This window comes from Aricia agestis, chromosome 8 (assembly GCF_905147365.1).
Source record: "Aricia agestis chromosome 8, ilAriAges1.1, whole genome shotgun sequence".
Classification (NCBI taxonomy): domain Eukaryota; kingdom Metazoa; phylum Arthropoda; class Insecta; order Lepidoptera; family Lycaenidae; genus Aricia; species Aricia agestis.
Genome location: NC_056413.1, coordinates 15626825 through 15648812, shown reverse-complemented (window position 1 = coordinate 15648812; position 21988 = coordinate 15626825). Strand labels below are relative to the sequence as shown.

At 34.9% G+C, this 21988-nt stretch overlaps 1 protein-coding gene across 1 annotated transcript; it reads left to right on the top strand.

Annotated features, from left to right (window-relative positions):
• Nucleotides 1-341: 341 nt before the first annotated feature.
• LOC121729325 (ras-related protein Rab-9A) lies at nt 342-10351 on the top strand. Its single transcript, XM_042117799.1, has 4 exons — nt 342-762; nt 1299-1499; nt 7966-8108; nt 10118-10351. The coding sequence occupies exons 1-4, from the start codon at nt 553-555 to the stop codon at nt 10245-10247; spliced, it is 684 nt and encodes a 227-aa protein (XP_041973733.1). The 5' UTR covers nt 342-552; the 3' UTR covers nt 10248-10351.
• Nucleotides 10352-21988: the final 11637 nt, after the last annotated feature.

Below are 21988 nucleotides of genomic sequence, written 5' to 3'. Positions count from 1 at the left end.
TATCAATAATTGTTTATAATAAGGATAATATTAAAAATTTATTAAATATTATATTTTAAAATGTTATAAAAATAATTATTGTATCAAATATTGTTTTTTATTTTTTCAAGTAATTTCCATAATAGACAACATTTTGCAGCTGTTGTCTATGGTTTGGAAAACATAGCATGGCTGTATGGGCAACGCTCCCTTTGCCTGTCCCGACCGGGACGAATAAAAAAAAATGTTTATGGTTTGGACAACTGTCATTTGACATTGACATTTGTGCAGTTTCCAAAACCAAAAGTTTTGAACAGCTGTTTTATTAATTTATTTTAGTGAAACTACTCTTTTACGACTAGCAGGATGTTATTAAAATAATTATCTCGAATATCGTGCTTCAAATACTCGATCTTCAACAGTTAGTCATAACCAAAGATCTCGCTGATGCGAAGATTGCGTGTTTTATAAACGCTTCATTAATTAAACAGTGGTATTTTACTGAATCTTCAAGGTTGTTCCAATAAGACGTGACAAAGTGTATTAGAATATTATGTGTACAACAAAGACGTGATGGCTGACGAAAATGATCAAGGTTTCGGGAGGACTGCGAACAAGAATGTTCTGTTAAAAATTGTTATATTGGGCGATGGTGGTGTTGGAAAATCATGTTTGATGAGCAGGTTCATCTCTAACCACTTCGACGACCACAACTTCCACACGATAGGCGTGGAATTTATGAATAAAGTGGTAGAAGTTAATGGTAAATCATATACTTTACAGGTTGGTAGATTTTATTAGATATTCACCATACTTTTAGTGTACATGTAATATGCTTACGAGTCATTTTATCTCCCTGTTATTAATTGAACATTAAGGGTTTCATAATAAGTCTATTATGGATATTATTGATATGCCGGTTTTATTGCCCATAAACTATAAGTACCTTGTTTTTCATTTCTTTTGTGTCAGTAAAGCCGATTTCAAAATCTTTGACATCCAAAATTAAATTAATTAGTGTTCAAATCTAGCCCCAATAAAACCAGTTTGCAATAATATGGTTATCAAAACAACTGTGTACTAGTTTCTGTGCTGAGTCATGGGTCTGTGGTTATCATTTGAATATAAGTTCCATGTCTCAGTCATTGTTTTTTTGCTTACCATTAGTAACCATTAAAATGGTTTTTATTTAATTTAAATGTAATAAAAAAAACAAATCAATGTGCCATATATCTGGCATTAAAAAATGCTATATTGGAAGTATATAATTCTGAAAGCCCAAGCTGAGAAATAGTGGTACAAAAATGGACACCTTTCAGATATGGGACACTGCTGGTCAGGAAAGGTTCAAATCCCTAAGGACCCCATTTTATCGAGGCACAGACATTTGTATATTGGCCTATGCAATAGATGACAGAAGTTCCTTCAATAATATAAAAACTTGGATGAATGAGTTTCTGCATTATGCTGGAGTTAAGAATGGAATAGAGAAGTTTCCATTTATTGTGGTCGGTAATAAGGTAAGAGTAGCAATGTTATTCTAAAGCCCTATTATATGTTTCCAATTGCAGAAGGAGAGTTTAATAATAATAATATCTATGGACGCTTCACACCAGGTCAGTCTGGCCCCGTGCTAAGTACCTAAAGGACTTGTGTTATGGATACCAGACAATGGAAATATATTTAGACTGGATTGCACCAACTAACTTTAACTTTAACTTTGACTACAGTGCAAAATGTCAAATCTTTGGGTAAAGTTAAAAATGGACGCCATCAAGACGCCATATTTAACTATTACCATAGAGCTCGACAAGGTTTTAAATGCATGTGGCGAAAAAAGGAACTAACGCTGTCATCATACAAAAGCCGCAATTTTTGACAGTTCTCCTTTACCAGCAGCGCCCCCGCCCACGCCCATGTATAACCTTGTTGGATCAGCTGTCATCTGTCAATTTGTCCGGGCAAAGTTAAGGGTAAAGTTAAAGTTACATTTACCTTAACTATAACCATAACTTTAACTTTACCCACGCCTCTGGTGCAATCCAGTCTTAATACTTTTATACTATACATATAGTTATCATACCATCGCCTCCGTGGTCTAGTGGTTAGAGCGTCGCTCTCGACTCCGGAGGTCGTGGGTTGGAATCCTGCGTTGGAAACATATTATTTCCAAGTTTGGTTTGGATGGGCATGTAAAACGTCGGTCCTGCGCCTGATCTCTCGCCAGTCGTGTCGGTCTTCCGTCCCACTGGGTTATGAGAGTAAAGGAAAGTAAAGGAATAGAACTCTCTATTCCTTTACTTTCCTTTACTCTTGTGTACTGCGCACACACTTGGGCACTATAAAATTACTCCTGCGTACCTGGTCTGGTTTCAATGAAACCGGCCACCGTCACTGAAACTGGTGTGGGGAGTATTATAGTTATCATATTATATATACATTATACATACTAGATGACGCCCGCAACTCCGTTGCGCCAAAATTCGTTTATCGCGGAAGAACCGTTCATGCCCATAGATATTTATGAAATGTATTATATAATATTTTATATTATGGTTTTTAAATTACGCGACAAAAACCATTTTGTCGCTTACGCCCTTTTCATTTTTTGCTGTTCCATTGCTTGCTATGAGAGGACGGGCCGGCCTAAAACAAGCAATCTAAGACATATCCAACACGGTTTTTTACTTTAACGCGTATATTTTAGTAATTTACTAACCCATATTTCAAAAGTGTATAAGACAAAGAAATGATTTAACTAGATACAATTAATTTAATTTATTAGTACTAGGAATTATTAACAATTTCCACGATCGCGGGTGCAACATCAGAATATCGCGGGTGCAACAAGTCTAAAGAAATTGAATTTACTCATAAGTCTGCTACTAATTTCTACATTTTTGATATGCCATACATGATATTATTAGTAAGTTGTAATAATACTACTTAAAATTTTGTTATTTTTTAATTATCAGTCATTTATCGAACTGTGAAAATAAATCGTCTAAATCACTAAAAACAATTTAATAATGTAACTTAGGCAAACGTTTTTCGATGTATTGTTGTAAAACCGAACTACAGCAAGCATTGAATTCAAAATTAATATCTATAATTTAAAAGAATATGGGAAAATTATAAGTAAAAATATTTTTTTAAAGAAAAATAATGAATATATATGATTTTTTTACGTCATTTCTAGCATGTCTTTTAAAATGTTTGAAAATAAAAGAAGATTAATCATCATTTGAAACATCTGTTAAGTAATACTTGAAATATATCTGAAAATATAAAACACGATGTGACTCTATTGAAATTTTTATAAATCTTGTAATAACATGAAAAGTATTGATAACAAATATAATTTAACGTTATTGTTTACCTTAATAATATTAAATATGACGAAAATTACTAGAATAGTCAAAAAATAAATTGTCGCTTTTGCAATTGTACTGCTTCGATCGCGGGTGCAACCACTTTTAAGGTACTGTTTTTTCATTAAATACCATAAAATAGTTTATTCCAATGATTAATTCCTATTTCCCTCTCAATTCTCCTTACTTTTACAAAGTTTCAAATTATTAACAATTTATTTTTGCGAGAAAACTAAACTTTTGTACCTTTTTTATCGCGGGTGCAACACTGGCAACTTTTGTTTAATAATGTTTGAAAACTAATTCAAAATTGTTTATTTTTTTGCGCAGAAATATAAACTTATGTTATATACATAAACTTGTGAAATTCAACTTCAAGATACGAGTAGTGATTTGTAGTAAAAATAGTCATGTGTGGCATAAGCAGTTTTTCTCGCGCCGTTAGATGATATCACTTCAGAATGTTATAAATCATTCAAATTTATATATTTACTGATAAAAGTTCTTTTGCTAGTAAATATACAACTTTTTATTTATAATTTAATGAAAAAATGTAACAAATGCTGTAATTTAAAAATTCGTGTCAAGGGTCGTCTCTAGCGGAATCGCCCATATGCTAAAATTTTAACAGGAACTAGGTATACATGGATAAAAAGTGTCCTATGTCCTTCCCCGGGACTCAAAGTATCTCCATACCAAATTTCAGCAAAATCGGTTCAGCGGTTTAGGCGTGAAGAGGTAACAGACAGACAGACAGACACACTTTCGCATTTATAATATTAGTATGGATTATATCAGGATGTTGACTATGCATAATAGGCCTCTTGGATATCGTTGCTAAGCTACGGCAACGCCGCGGGTCGGTTGACGGCGGAAACTCACGGGCGCTTTTCTCATATGATTCTCATACAAGTCACTGCACTTTTTTGGTAATTGTTTATATTTTTAGCACAATAAAAAGTAATGAGCCAAATTATTATTGATTGTGGACTTCATAATATTTCCGCAGACTTTTTCCGCGGAAAATCAGTACTTATCGAAAGCTATATTTGCTTAAATATACACGATCATGAAATATTCTTTCAAATTCATTGATTATGATTTTTTATTTTGTATTTTTTTATTTGTAAGATCATCTTCTTAGTTGTTACTTATTACTAAAAACAGGTTGTTTACCTAATTAAAAATTATAGAGCACAAACTAATTCCAAAGCAATCATGTTCATGAAGTCTTCGAAATCCATGATGATGGAGAACGAATCATCCGTGTAAAAGTAATACCACAGACCAGTAGGTAATCGACTGTACGACGTGAAAGTGGAGCTATGTATTGAATTATCTAAACAAATATATTTTCAGAAACTTTTCAACCATACATCCAAAATAAAAATGGATAATGCAGATGTATTTCATTATCAAAGAAGTTTTTCTTTGATTTTTATGATTAATATGTAATATATAATAAATGTACTAGATGACGCCCGCAACTCCGTTGTGCCATAACTCTTGCACAACGGAGTAACCGCGAGGGATTCGGGAACCGTACATTTTCCCGAGACAAAAAGTATCCTATGTCCAGTGGCGTAAATATAGGGCTGGCAAAATGCCACGGGCCCCCGACCCAAATGGGCAAAAATTTTTAAGTACATAATATTGTTTATTATAAACGTGACGATTTTTACTGATAGAGCCCCATCAATTTGCCACGGGCCCCGGATCTTATAGTTAAGCCACTGTCTGTGTCCTTTTTCGGGACTCTTAAGAATATATTATGGAGTTATCCATGCCAAATTTCAGCAAAATCTATTCAGCAGTTTAGGCGTTAAGAGGTAACAGACAGACACACTTTCGCACTTATAATATTATTAGTAAATTAGTAATATCAGTAATTAGTATATTAATATGATTATATTATAAATGCGAAAGTGAATATTGAAGGAATTAGTAATAAATATTGAACCGACAATAATTTTATTTATATCGTTTTTTCAATTACAATTATACATAAAACAATGATATTAAAAATAACTTGCACGTGATATTTTATAAATATTCATGCGAGATTTAGATTTAAGCATGATTAATAATCGGCATGTTGATTTCGATACGTTTCCCAATTCCGTCTCAGAAACGAATAAAACGTTAATTCACGAATCCGAGATTGGGAAATTTTGCACCCTACAACACAACAGTACCTCGTACCGCCCATATTTTCCTTATCCAGAGCACTTTTTAACGTTTTCATCGTGTTTTCATTTATAACTAGTAAACCGTATTTCACAGCTGATTGCACTCTGACACCCACGTGTTGCCTGAATCTACCACTCGCCGCGCCACTAGAGATATCCAAGAGGCCTATATATTATGCACAGTTAACATCCTGAATAGTGAATAATATACTAAAACATTACAGTAAAGAATAAAGTTGTTACTTTGAGAGTATAATTAAGTTTTTTACATGTTTCATCACTGTCTTCAGTCTTGCCTTTAAAGAGTTTTGTGTGACTTTTGTGCATTTGAATATTAAGCAATTGTATTTGTCTTTGGGAGATATTAGATTATCATATATATTGGATCCGAGATCATTGAGTCAATGATATTGGATAATGTAATATACAGGGTGTAACAAAAATAAGTGATAATTAGGGTGTGTACATGTTCCTTGTAGAGAGTTCACTGTGTAAGTAGTAGCGCTGAAAGACCAACACGTACACACCCTAAAGTATTATCACTTATTTTTGTTACACACTGTAGACATATGATTCATTTCTTCCTTGATCATAGATTTTTGACATTTGCTGAGAGATTGGATCCTATACGGTCATAGAAATAGGTGTTGCCAGTTATTTAATATAAGTAAAAAAGAGTTTTTAATTTCTTGTTCGTTAATATGTTTCAAATAATGTAATGTAATTATTTTTCTAATTATACTTGGATAATCTTGCTGAAATAACAAAAAACAAGCCATATTAAAAATGACGATGTCTTTTTACACATCGAATTCTCTGAGATCTAGTAACTCTGACGTCAATACCTGTCAGCGTTAGCGCTCTCCATTGGCTATTGAAACCACATATGACGTAAAATAGGATCAATGAATTATGATAATGTAATAAGCAGATATGATCAAATGATCATATATATTGGATCCTATATATGATCATAGAAATGATAATATAATACCCCCCTTTGTACAGCAGCTGTGATCGATGTACAATGTCACTAGTTCACCTTTATAGGTCATTGGGGTACCGTGTATGTAAATAAGTAGAAATATTTAGAAGAAGTCTTACCTTAAGGTAGAACAGGATTAGCATTACAAATATAATTTAACCAGATGCTGCATTATATTTTTGTCATAGAGAAATTACGTTGATCACTGAACCATACATTTTCCGCGAAAAAAAAAAAGAATGTTTATCAGGCTTTAACCCACACCATGATTTGCACAGAGTACTTTATTATATATAGAAATAGAGATATAACTCAACGGCCTAGACGGGAAACTACTAGTGGCGCCGTCTGATAGTAAGTGTCTGAACTACATCGTGTTTCGATTCAAGCGGAAGCCTACATACATAGCTATATATTTTTAGGTACCTATATAGCTAGATACAATCGTAACACATAAGAAAAAAACAAAATAAAACACGTAAATGGTATTAGCTATTTATTTCTTCTTTGGTACAGACTTTTTGCCTTTATGTATAAATCACATCAAAATAATACAAAGTCGCTATCACAAAATTTTCAGAGCACTAAAGAACGGGGAGAAGCACAAGAAACGCAGGAAGCTCTTACAGTAGTGCTAGCACGGCGACCAGCGGAAATGCGAAAGTATGGACAAACTGTGGAAATAAACCTAAGGTGCCGTTCCGATCTTTTTTCGTTTCCAAAAATTCAATTAAAATGCCACTTTATGACAGACTATAGTCACAAACTGTGGAGATGAACTTAAGGTGCCGTTCCGATCTTTTTTAGTTCCGAATAATTCAATTAAAAAGCCACTTTATGACAGACTATAGTTCCAAAAATTCAAATAATATCGTACATTATGACATATACTATAGTGTGTCATAAAGTGGCATTTTAATTGAATTTTTCGGAACGAAAAAAGATCGGAACGGCACCTTAGGTTTATTTCCACAGTTTGTCCATACTTTCGCATTTCCGCTGGTCGCCGTGCTGACGCTACATGACACAGAGCACAGTTTATTATTGGGATAATTAAAAAGGAACGGGATTACAAGAAGAAATAATAACGCAATGTTATGGCAGACATTTTTCTTGTGATGCAAGATCAAAGACATAGATCACAGAACACTCATAAGTCATACTCCTACGGCATGAAATTACGCGCCATCTATGTTTGAGTGTCGTAGTCTACTAGCGCTACGTAATGCTACCAAATTATAAAGTCCGTTATAGCCATAGACATAAATGGTTATAGCATTACAATGCAATGCTTTTTGGTTGCTTCATTATTTAGCTTACTAATAGTAGTAAAATTTTCAGTTTCATAGTACTAAGCACGGACGTAAAAATACTTTTTTTACGTCCGTGGTACTAAGATTGTCGACCCTGATGATTTATTTTTATTTATTTTTTATTCCAGTCAGATGTACCATCAAAGGACCGGGAAGTGAGTCACGACCAGCTGAAACAGTGGTGCGAGGAGAACAAGATCTCCACATACCTGGAGACTTCCGCCAAAACTGACAACAATGTGGTCGAGGCATTCTCGCTGGCTGTGCAAAGGTATAGTTGCTTACTTAAACAAACTCATCAAGCCCCAAGCGGCCCCCGGCGGCCGCACTACAATTGAATATCTATTGTGTCTGTGATTCCCACAATCGAAGCATTAAAAAACTTAATGCTCATAAGTCATAAGGGTTAAAAATAAGATGAAGATAAAAAAAACTCAAATAAGTATACATTTACGAAAATTAGTTCTGTTGCGAAAATTAGTTTGTGGCGCGGGAGCAGTAACATTCTTCAGAACAAAATCTATCCGAAGTCCTTTCCTGTCTGTCAAATTTGGTTAAAGTATCCCATTACCATCGGTTTAGCCCACAGACATAGATCAAGATAGATACCGCATGTGTATGTACTTCGCGTGCCATATCGCGTTCCCAAACGACGAGCTATGCTCGTCTTTCGAAAGTCTGTTCTTTAGGCTAACAGAATCGGACGTCAATCGGAATTTTAAAAATGCCTAAATGCCTAGAAGTGCCGTATTGAGCTGTAGAAATTCAAATAGAAACGTTGGCCAAGATGGACACGATTCTAATCATCGGTAGGTCACAGTAGGAAGGAAAAAAGTGACACGCTCGTTTTCATACAAATGGAGTTTAGCCGTAAAGAAGTAACAGACAAACAGACACACCTTCGCATTTATAATATTACTTATTAGTACAGGATTGTGTGAGTAAGTTAATTTCCGGTAAAATTGTATACAAAAGCTATTTGATTTACTGTACATTAGCTTACCTCATATGCAATTACATGTTTACAAAATTGAGGCCACAAGAAAACAATTGGTTGTGTTATCTTAGTCAACAATGATATTGGTTTTATAATGACTTCTCAGTGGCGTATTCAGACGTAGATATTGGGTATACTAAGTTTTGATTCTAACATAATGACTATTTATTATTTAGTAAGTATGAGATTAAAATAAAGCAAGTATAAACCTTAGTAATAACTTGTAATAAGTTAATATTATATAAATAATAATATTATATATACTTATCTTAGCTTAGCATTCTATTGGCAACTAATAAGTAAATTATTTTTAGTATTGTTAGAGCTTCTACGAAGGTGAAAACTGGAATGATACTTATAGGCGTTGACATAAGGGTGTTAAACATGGAAATAATATCTACTTAAATTTAAAACCGTAAGCAGCTAACCAAATAAGCACAATCATCTGTGTTATATTATGTAGTTCCTACTTTAAAGTTCCAAGGCAATGAGTATTGAGTAATGATTTATGACGTCATAAAATTTGCTCACAGTCACACCTCAGCATGTACAAATTGTCCAAGGTTGACCTTGCTATATGGTGTAGTTTTTATATGGTTTGACTACGACCGTTGATAAAAAAGATTACGTGCCTCCAACTACCGACAAAAGGTTTTAGGTTGTAACTTGTATCTCAAAATTTTATCCGTGTAACTGTTTTATACTTCTCAAGAACTTTAAAGACGATAATATTGTATATTTTAAAATAATTTTCCAGGTCACAAAACGCGTAGGAATTTGTACATTGACCCTATGGCCTTTTGTCTAATTGGATCCGATTTGGATGCAATATGTGTGACGTATGTGGATAAGTATAGTCCGTCAAGAAAGTGAAGAAATTGTATAGTGGCAATATCGTAGTGTCATCCCTTTTTTCTTAGATTGATATGAAAGGGATGACACTACGATGTTGCCACTTTTTAAGTTCTTCACTTTCTTGACAGACTATACTATGAGTCCTGAGGATGGACATACGACAGCTTGATTGCAAAAAGTCTCCGCCGCGCGATACACGAACTTTGCACTAACGCCATTGTACCATCGAGGAAATTGATGATAGGCAGTCCTTTGGTCGGCTTTTACGTCAATTCAATGTTAGCTATGATCAGTCGGATGGGTTTGACTTAACGCGACCAAGTTACTTAGGTCCGCCATCTGGCCAGGAATCGAATTCTCTGATAGCAGAATAGATAAAGTAAGTAATATTTATTTTTTACTCTTATCTTGATTTTTTTAACCTCCAGATGGGCTGACCTTGAGCAGAAGGCCGAGAGGGAACTCCGCATGTTCCACAATCCGGACACGGTGACGCTGCACGGCTCCCCCGCAGTCAGCCTCCGGTCTGCCTGCTGCTCCAGGTTTTTTGACTCCTAGATCAGGGTATAACCAATACCTTTGGGCAGGGCAACGGGTACCACAGTGCACAGGACATAAACATTTGTGTTATGAACATAAATTCTGACTATGGCCTTTAAATTGAGGATCGAACCCTTTAAATGCAATTTAAAAAGTTCATCTGTCAAAATTGTGACATTTGTGCGTTTTAAAATTGTGATTAAAAAGTTCAAACTTCAAAATGAAGGATATCACATGATAGTTGATGTTTATACTAATTATGGCTGGTTATTACTGCCAGTTGCCACAGGCAGGCATTAATAATCTTACTAACGTTACCTCTGGGTATCGGGCAAAGTTTAGTTTCCAGTAGCATAGCCTGTGTGATCTGTGGGTCCAAGTTATCAGTGGCATAGCCACGCATGTTTTACACTTTTATATAACTACTGTAGGCAGCTTATAGATAGCATAGTAGTAGTAGATGTAAAAAGGGAAAAGGTATAAAAACAAATTAATAGTTACGACTCTAATCTAAATTTTTAGGACCCCTTAATGCAATTTCGTATATTTTGTTTGCTACAAGTATTTATTAGAAAACCTACACTGAATTGGGTTTCTCATAAACTGTGATGTTATAATAAACTGACCAATGGCTTGATTCCCAATTTCAGTACGATTCGTATTACGAAAATTTACTGAGCGGTTATTGGTCAACGCTATTGGAAGTGACGGGCTCTTATTGGCAGTCATGCGTAAAGTTGTCGAATCTAAATTGAATTGTGAATCAGGCCCCTGGAATACTTGTAAAAAATAACAAATGTTCTAAAACTTCTAAATATAACCAATCAGGTAATTCGTAGTGTAGTTGAAAATTTTTACCTTCTCAGTATAGGCTTTATTGACGGTTAAACTTAAATATTCCTCATGAATAGTTTTATAGAACCCCAAGAAGGGCCTAGCCTTAGGGCCTATTGAGGCCACTGCACCAAATACCAGCGGTTGTGTACAGTGACTTAAAATCCGTCCTTCATTTTTAAATAGATCTTAAACGAGTACATATAATACGCCTCTAGTCCACCGACGCAGTTCGCTGCGAAACAGTGGCAAAACAAATGCGAAACAGGAATAGAGCGAGATGCAATATAACGCATTGTCGTGTGGCAGATGAGACAGTAAATCGGTTCGCCGTTGTTTCGCAGCGAACTGCGTCGGTGGACCAGAGGCGTTACAGCTTAAATATTGACAACACTGTCTGTCTCTCTCTCGCATTATGATTAGTCAAAATTTTGTAATTATTATGAGATTACTAAGTTACACTGTGATAGGATATGGAGTGTATCCAAGGTCTTTAATGTCGGATTAAAGTCCTATTTAAAGATAAACGACAAGTTAAACAAGACAAATAAACAGTAATCCTGAATAACCGTTGTAGTAAAGCGATAGTAGGTAGCACTTTCACACCTGCAAGAAAGAGACAGATATATATTGTCAGTTAAGCTATAAGCTATCGATGTGTATGAAGCGAATGGTTTTGTTTTTGTATGTTACTAATATTTGTATGTGATACAAGCAAAATTTGAAAACCAAAGATTTTGTAATTTGTTAGGTATCGTACTACTTTTTTGTAAATAAGAATTATAATCTTATGCGTTTGGTTACTTTTTGGTCTACAATTCTTTTAAAATTTTATGACATTTAGGGCCTGTTTCACCACTTCTTGATAAGTACCGGATAGGCTATCCACCACTAAACTTGACAGATATTCTTTTAAAATTTTATGACATTTAGGGCCTGTTTCACCACTTCTTGATAAGTACCGGATAGGCTATCCACCACTAAACTTGACAGATAGAGTATGGAGAATTTGTTAAAAAAGTAGTAGATAGCCTATCCGGCACTTTATCAGGAAGTGGTGAAACAGGCCCTTAAAGTACTTTCTACCTTACTAATATAAACATTCATACAGTGAATACAATGTCTGCTTGTCTTTGACACATTGGAAAAGTCACTTGACAATACAATTTTGTATAGCTAATGTATTGTTGTTGAAATTAAAATAGGTAATATACTGTTTTGCTTACTCAGTAGTAAGTACTCTAGATATTTTGTCAGTAGTATTTATTATTCAGACTTTAAAATTTAAATACTTTATAATATTATGCAAAATCTTTGTTACCTAGTTTCATGTTACATGTTTTGATAGTTATTATAATGTAGAAATCAGCGATATTAAGTATATAATCTTTATATACATATTATATATTTATATAAGTGGCATAGCGAGCCCTTTATTATACAGTAGCTACATGTATGTGTTTTATTCATTAAGATATTTCATTTGTTGACTTCAGTAAAATGACTTATGCATACCAACTTATAAATTGCTCTAAATGTTTAACTAATAAAGTCCGGTCGCTGCATAGAAAGAAATTTGGCCATTGATCTTTAGCTGCTCATTTAAACACGCGACATAATAATATATTATTTGAAGCCTGTTTCACCACTTTCTGATAAAGTGCCGGATAGGATATCCACAACTTATTCGACAGATTCTCCATACTCTATCTGTCAAGTTAAGTGGTGGATAGCCTATCCGGCACTGATCAGGAAGTGGTGAAACAGGCATCTGGTTTCCACATTACGCTGATCGCATATTTGTTCGCACCGTACGCGTCGAACGCAACGCTAGAACACGAAATGCGGCGCGTACGAATGTGCGGAGTTTCACATCATTTCATACAACCTATGCTAAAATGCAGCGCGTTCGGCGTGTGCGTGCTGATAAACGTGCGATCACCTTTACATGTCATGTGAGCCCGGCAACGATATTTTTGTTTATGTGTTAAAGAGACGAACAATTATTGTAAGTCGATGACTAAATTTCTCTCTATCCGACGGCCGGACTTTATTCCTGTATTACGCATAATATTAATTTGTTATGTCGGCGTCCAGAACTGGATTTTTATAGGCACTAAGTAAAGGGTAGCAGCACGATTTAACAATAACGTAGTTACTAGTTAGTAATTAGTATGTATCTAGAATATTATTTATTTATAATTAAATATTGTATTATAAGGGTCAATTTATGTTAGCGCAGAGTCGAAGCGCATCAAAGCGAAGTATCAAAACTGAACATAGCAAATCCAACCTTATGTCCAAAGCGTTAACGCACACATTACATCTGAGAACTTTAAAAGGCGCGGGCGCATCTGGGCGAATTCGCGCGCATGCGCCCGACCCGACCAACGCTGGTTGATTTCGCAGAAGTGCGTTACGTTCTGGAGTTAAGGTTGAATTTTCTGTGTACAGTTTTTGGGAATTCGCTTCGCTGCGCTTCGATTCTGCTCTATTATAAATTTACCCTAAGTAGTATACTTACATACAATAATGAACTTTGCAGTTCTTTGTTAAGTTTATTTTTAAATAATGATCAATAATTTTATTAGTGAATGGTTTTAAAAGTTTAGTGATAAAGAATGCCAAACATTTTTACTATTTTAAAACTTACATCTGGTAAAAAGTTTATTATGGAGAGAATAAATCGTTATCTCTTTCTTTCTTCGTATCTATGAAAGACAAGGGCATATATTTTGACAAGCAATGAATAGCTTCATTTTACCAATGTCTGTTAGGGCTTGATTACACCTATCGAGTAGAGTGCTAAACAGTGCTCTTGGCCAATCAAATCGTCTGTTTGCACTGTCTCCCAACTCTCCTCGGTAGGTGTAATCACTAATCAGGCTCTTACGGCCGCGCTCTGTAGAGACATTATGATGATTAAACTTCAATTTAATGAAGAGTTCGACAGATAATGGATAGGGCTTATTCATTCATTCATTATTCATTAATGTTGCTTTAAAAACAGGCGTTCTTTTACTTTAAAAACAGGAATTTTTTAAAGCAACATTAATAAGTATGGTGTTTTCAATGACATATGTGTTTCTTATGTCATTTGGTGTTTTTGTGCTTTTTTTGGCTTTTTCCAATGACTGGTACTGTCCAATCTACTAGTCATTTACCTTAAGTATTTTTTTTTAATATTCGCCTCTGAGTGCGACAGATAGTGTTATTGAAATGTTTGATTGTTACGAAGAAAGAAAGAGTAAGCATGATATTTAATCAACAAGCAAGCAGCTTTCTTCAGTTTTAAATTAGATATTCGATGTGAAATGATGCAATTAAGTATCAAAAACAGGATCAAACCTTACAACTTACATATCCAAATACTAAAATTTTAAACTTAGTACGGTCTACAGTCTACACTCGATTTGCAGAGTAACTATGTTTTTATACATTCCATTTAAATGATATTGAATAAGTACAGTGTTCACGTGATTTAGAAATGCATGAATCTATAATTTCTAATAAATTAATTATAATTTTTACCTCAAATTTACATTTTAAATAAAATTAAAATTTACATTTTTATTTTTAGCGTTAACGTAAGAGACAATTTTTTTTGTGGTGAGTAACAAAACATACAACCCTGCAAGGATGTTTTGGCGTGTAGCCAAATTGTAAAAGACGGCTGTTTTGCGCTCACTCTCTCCTGTCATTGTCATTTTGTGTGACAGCTGTTTCACAGCCTCCATGACACTGTCAACTGTCATCCATGTGCCACATCCTTGTAGGTATAATATAATATAATATTATAATTTGTGTCATAATATGAATTTTTGTAATAATAATATGTTTTTGTTTAAGATATTTAACAGCACTATTTAAAAATAGGAATCGCCTACTCAGAGCCGTGCCTAAACGAATGGCAAAGCCAATTCATATTAGAACAAAAATCATGTTGTATTGTATTAGATTTTTAGCTCATAATTAGGTATACTTTTAAAGATAACGGTATTAATAATTATTAAAAGGTACATTATGGCAATGTAAACAAAAATATGAGGTTCTCTCTTATAATATTATTATAAAGGCTGTACCGTAAATCGTAATATGTGTATATCCCGAAATATTGGTTGTTATGGATTGGGAGCAATTTACTATTGCTGGCATTGCCACAAATAGATAACAGGGCAATGAGTTTTGTATCCCATTTTTATTGTAAGAATATCGGATTTCTGAGGTGAATTTTAGGTCTCACACTTGGACAGAGTCGGAGCGACGCGACATGTTTTTCGTCAAGGTATATACATTTTTTTTTTTATGAAATAAGGGGGCAAACGAGCAAACGGGTCACCTGATGGAAAGCAACATCCGTCGCCCATGGACACTCGCAGCATCAGAAGAGCTGCAGGTGAGTTGCCGGCCTTTTAAGAGGGAATAGGGTAATAGGAGAGAGAAGGGAACGGAATAGGGGAGGACAGGGAAGAGAATAGGGTAGGGGATTGGGCCTGCGGTAAACTCACTCACTCGGCGAAACACAGCGCAAGCGCTGTTTCACGCCGGTTTTCTGTGAGAACGTGGTATTTCTCCGGTCGAGCCGGCCCATTCGTGCTGAAGCATGGCTCTCCCACGTATAAACGTACATCTCTACTATTCTATATTAAAGTACTCTGATATGCAAATATAGAAGAGTCGAAGAGCGAATGCGCCGACGCGCGCTAGCATATTTTCATAACAGGAGTTAGTACTTAAGGTGACGCCGCGTTAGGGTTAAAAAATCGTTTTGGATATGTTTTAGATCGCTTGTCTCGGGCTGCGGGCTGCGGGCCGGCCTCTCATAGTCCATAGAAAACAAGAAATGGAACAGCAAGAAATGGAAAGGGCGTAAGCGACAAAATGGTTTTTGTCGCGTAATTTAAAAACTATAAATATATTTCATATAAGCTGTGGGCAAATTATAGTGTATGCTTGAACTAATCTATGTAAACATTTTGGAAGCTTAAAATCACTCTCCTCTGTTGGCAAAATTAGAATCCCTGTTTTTATAGAGGTCTTTTTGATTAATTATTGTGTTATAAAAATTGACCAATCGTGTTAATATGCTATGGTTAATTCAAAGATAAGTACATGATAAATACTGACACTGAACTTTAATTTCTTAACTTTAGCCATTGTTGAGAAAAATCGATATCGCTGCAGCCAAATTATCAAGGCGTCACCTTAAAAAATAGGTCAATAGAGACGAATATGCTATAGACAAAAATAACTCGTCGCGACGCTCTGCTCCAGTACAAATTAAGCCTTATATTATTCCAGCCGCTGTTTGCGTTTAAGAAATCAATAATATCATAAAAAATTTAAATAATTAACACTCCGTTTTTATATAAATATATACAAATCTCTGTATGGGTTTCTAAAATTGCGCCAATTTAAAATTGAACTGTGCAATAAATATACACACACTGGCAAAATTAGCGGAACATAGGTAAAAAGGGCCAAAACTTGAACTCAAGTGGGTCGGGCTGTCTGAAAGTCTTTTTTATAGCTTCTAAGCTCATTCAAGAAATAAAATATTGAACAAAACTGGCAAGTTGACAGGTTTTTATAGCAATTATGCCCTAATAAGTGTTTTTCGATTATTGACGTTGTAAGTGTTCCTGATAAGAATGGCGTTTTAGCGGGGTGAAAGGTATGCTCAGCTCATTTGATTGTTTGGTTTTTGGAAGAACACATTGCTTAGATACAAAATTAGTGATTTCCCAGCATCTGCGACAGCTAGAGCTGTAACCACGATAGAGAAATGTCACACCTACCGTTCGGTCAGTCAGGCCTTAGGTGTGTCGGCTTCCGTGGTTCATCGTAACTTTCAACGCTTCAGAGAGACTGGATCTTACGTTCGGAGACGAGAACAAGGCAGATATCGGGTGACAATGGTTCAGGATGACCATTTTGTAAGGAAACAAAACTTAAGAAATCGACCTCAAACTGCTATGCAGACATGAAACCTGTCGGAACAGGTCCAAGATGAACGTGTAAGTGATTGTACAGTAAGAAGAAGACTCAAAGAAGTTAAATTAAACTCAAAAGTGCCAGCAAGGGCACCAAAACTTGAGACAGGACACCGAAGAGCCAGGCTAAGATTTGCGCGTGAACATCAAAATTAGACAAGTGAGTGAAATCTTGTGCTGTACAGTGATGGGAGCAAATTCTGTGTACATTGTATTGACAGGCGATAAAGAATGTGGATGTCGTAGGATGATTTGATAAATCCGTGTTTTCGCGAAATCCCTAGAATTTTCGCAAAAATTCGATTTATCAAATCATCCTACGATGTCGTAGGATGGATAAATCATAAGGAAAGCTACAGGCCATCAAACTTACCGGAAACAGTGGCCTATGATGCAGGCTCCGTAATGGTTTGGAGTTGCATATGATTTGGAGCCCGCATGGAGCTGATGATTATAGATGATGGTACTTTGACAGTACAGTGCTATAGCACCGACATCCTGGAACTGCGTGGTATGCCTTTTACACAGTTTTAGGTAGTAATTTCAATTTTATGTGCGTCCATAGAGTAAGAAAATCGGGCATTATTACCTAAACGATGCTGGCGTAGCCCAGGTGGAGAGGCCAGCGTGGTCTACGGATCCGGATACGGATGTGGATCCGATTGAAGACGTGTGGCACATCAATGGGTGAACGGTACGAGTTAAAACTCCAGCTCCAAAATGTGTCCAGGAGCTCGAGTTGGCGCTACTGGAGGAGTAGGAGAATATCCCACAGGAAATGATTGACTATTAAAATGCAAGCATGGAATGGCGTATCCTGGCCCTCTTGAGATCCATAGAAGGCATTACACGCTTTTAACATGGCATTTCTTTAATAAAAATGGAGAATTTATCTTAAAAACTTACTACTGAAATTTCAAAGATTTTCTTAATTTTTTGATTTTTGCTGATTTTTTTCTATTTTTCACGTTTTTATGCCCTAAATTTATATAAAATTAATTTTTTAATAATCAATCAGTAAATAAATAAATAAATATATAAAAATCAGTGAACAATTTAAAAAAAATTGAAAATTTTGTTATGTTCCTCTAATTTTGCCGGTGTGTTTAGGAATACAATAGCAAATAAATTTTCATCAAAATGAATTGAAACGGAGAATAATTTCAAATCAAATTGAAATTATTATCCGTTTAAGAAATTGGGCATTTTTAATTAGTTTTGTCTTAAGTTGACAATTTTAGGGGCTGTTTCGCTATCTTATTTTTACTTTGAGAATATATTTGTAAGAGAAACTTACAAATATATTCTCAAGAGACAAGTCTCTTGAGAATATATTTGTAAGTTTCTCTTTCTAACATGATATCGAATGACGGAGACAAACTCAATAAAACAACTAATAAGTTTGTGAAGGCTCTAGTGTTTATGTTTGAAAGCCATGTTGTGTTGTGAATATTGTAATATTGCACTGCTTAATATTTATAACTTATAAGACACTGTGATTAAATAAATTGTGAATTAATAAATAGCGCTTTAGTATTTCAATTGTTTTATTTGAATCTTTTACATGCGACAGAACAGAACCAGGAATAATTGGACACTATCTACTCAATGATGTGATCAGCCCATTTGTTTTAAACAATGAAGTACATATCAGGAGCGCATAACGTATGAAGAGGTGTTTGCGTTCAATTTTTTTGACCTACCCACTAATTATTCTAATATGTTTTTTCTTGTCTATATCGTCATTCATTTTTCATTATACATCCCTCGTGTCAATGTCATCCATCCGCCAAAACATCCTTTATGACAGTTATGGAGGGTAGATGGAGGAGAACTATCTTATATGGGGGATATTTGAAAAAGTGTCCAGCTGTACGCAGTAAATAACAGTTAAAAAATCCTCCAAGAGTGGCGCTAGCTGCAGCAAAGGGTATGGAATGAATGTAGCCGTTGGTGACAAAATATAAATTGAAGTTAGCCGAATAGCCGAGTCACAGAATTACTGGGTTAATAGCAATATATTTTGAAAAATATAACCTAAAATAGCTGAAATAAAAGCTGCTATATGATTTAAAATATATCTCAGCGTTGCCAGACGTCCCGATTTTGGCGGGATGTCCCGATTTTTTTCATCTAAATTAAATGTCTCGCGCGGGACAGGCTCAGTCCTGCTTTTCGGGGAAAGCCCGAACGTACCTGCAGCGAGCTGAGAAAGAAAGGTATTGAAGATACGTGCGTACTGAAGATACGTGCGTATTGAAGATACGTGCGTATTGAAGATACGTATTGTGGGAGGTAGAGGGGTGGAGTTTCTTTGACTACTTTAGCTATCTATTGTCACGTAAACGTTATTTTAACGCAAGTAAAAGGATAAAAATTCAAAAACTTTTGATTTTAGGCCTTTGTTTTCTTTGTCCCGCTTTTGACTGAAGAATCCCGCTTTTTCCCTCACAAAGTTCCAAAGTCCCGACTTGGCACAAAAAAAATCTGGCAACGCTGGTATAACTGCAATAATTTCAATCGTTTTATTAACTTCTATATCCTTCGATCGCGTATTCTTGGAAATCTATTGTTTACGCGGTCAAATTCGATCGCTTGAGAGTTGATAGGATAATATTTAATCATAGTACCTGTATTTATACAAAATTGTATGACAAAAACGCAAGTCTTCCATGATATAATTTATTGAAATCATTATAAAACTTAACGAGACTTAAGAGTTACAACATCTATTTTACAACAATGTGTATTTATAGTGAAAAACTTAATTTACATTAATTACTAACGTTATGAGAAGGAAAATTTTTAATGTTTTCAGAATAACACATCATTTTCTTTTCGAGTAATACCTACTAGCTACCCTTTTGAATTTCACGGATCTGGGATCTGGATTAAATAATAATATCTATGGACGCTTCACACCACTTTAGTCTGGCCCCGTGCTAAGTACTGTCCTGTCCTGTAGTGTCCTGGGGGTCCGGACCCCCCCCCCCCCCCCCCCCCCCATTACTATCCATCTACTTGTCCAATTTCGACAATAATATATTATGTACCTCGCCGATTAAAATCGGTGCAGTACATGAATAAAAAAATATCCCCCTTCATGGGCGATTCCAACTCGCACTTGTCCGCCTTTTTACGTTAGGGACCCCCCCCCCCCTTATCAAAGCTATATATACGCCCGTGAATTTTCATATTTTTATACTATACATATATTTTAGATGTTTATTATAAGAATACACATCCAATAACAAGGAACGTTTAAAAATTTTCGTTTCGCCAGCGGGATTCGAAGCCGCGACCCCGGCTTGAGCTACCAACGGGCTCATCCATTGAGCCACAGAGGTCGCCAATTAAATATATGTATAGTATAAAAATATTAAATATATTTCCGTTGTCTGGTACCTGTAACACAAGTCCTTTAGGTACTTAGCATGAGGCCAGACTGACGTGGTGTGAAGCGTCCATAGATATTATTATAATAATAATTATTATTATTATCAGATTCCTTTGTTGTCCAGTACAATGCACAAAGTTACTGGCAAATCAGCCTTTACTTTCAAAATATACTATGAACAAAGATATCCTTAATTAATTACTTTATAGTGGAGATAAATATAACAAATATGCCACACATATTTTAATCATTAACACAGTCTATTACTTTTATGTTGACAACAAATATTAATTTCTTAAAGGGGTACGAACCTTTGTGGCATAGGCCATCTTGATTTTTTTTTCAAAATTTCCGAGCACGATAAAAATCAAAATGGCCGGCGGGCGGCGGCTAGATATGCCAGGCTCCATACAAAAATGTTCGAACCCCTTTAAATATTTATTTACTTACCTAAGAACTAAAAGAAATATATAAAGTATGTTTGTATGATAAAATAAACTCAAAAATGTTGTTACATTTGGATTTTTACTGCTTTTTTTTCTTAAGTTGCAAAATATTTTAAACAAAAAGAATCAGTCAACCTTAGCAATATGCAAGTATTTCCACTGATAATAATAATCATAAAATGCACTTATCATATTAAGGCTGGTATAAATAGTCAGTACCCAAGATGCATCTCGGTCTCAAGACACGGTTCAGGCTCTGTGATTGGTTGGCTGTCAAAATTTGGACCAATCACAGAGCCGAATCGCGTCTTGAGACCGGGTCGCATCTTAAGGCGGGGATTAATCTCAATCCAAAACGATAACCTTGCACACAACCAAAGACCAAGCGTATACGCATCGCAATAAGATTCATTTTAGCTTAGCATAAAACTGTTCTTGCATAAAGCGGATCTTGTCAATTTTTCATGTTTTTTTTTAAATATCTTTGGAAATAAACATTAAGAAACAAAATTGTTTGGTTAAAGAGATTTTAATATACATTTACTAACAATTTATTCAAATAAAATTATAATTATCCTAGTTAATACTTATATTTCGATGAAATAGATTTTACCGGAGGTGAGTTTGTAAATTAATTACAGCCAAAGTATTACGTTTTATTAAAATGTTTATGGTTTAAGGTATTTTAAATATTGTGCTTTATATCTCATATTTTTAACACTTCGTTATAATATTGGAACTAGGTAAACCGGGAGTCACGGAATAACAAATTGGGGTTTATCCTCGCCTTAAGTACTGACTATTTATATCAGCCTAAGTATGCGATTATTAAGATTGGACTATGATAATGATATCTCAATAATATATTGATAATAGACATGTTGACAGGCAGTCGAAAATCACACACATTTACAAATTAAATTTTGAATTTCTAATAAGATTCATACATCTGAAACAGTTACTTAGTTTAATGGGAAAAAAAATATTTATCGTCCAGGAACCGTATATTTCCGTTTCTCCGGGATAAAAAGTATCCTATGCTTATCCATACCAAATTTCATCAATCAGTTCTGCGGTTTGGGCGTGAAG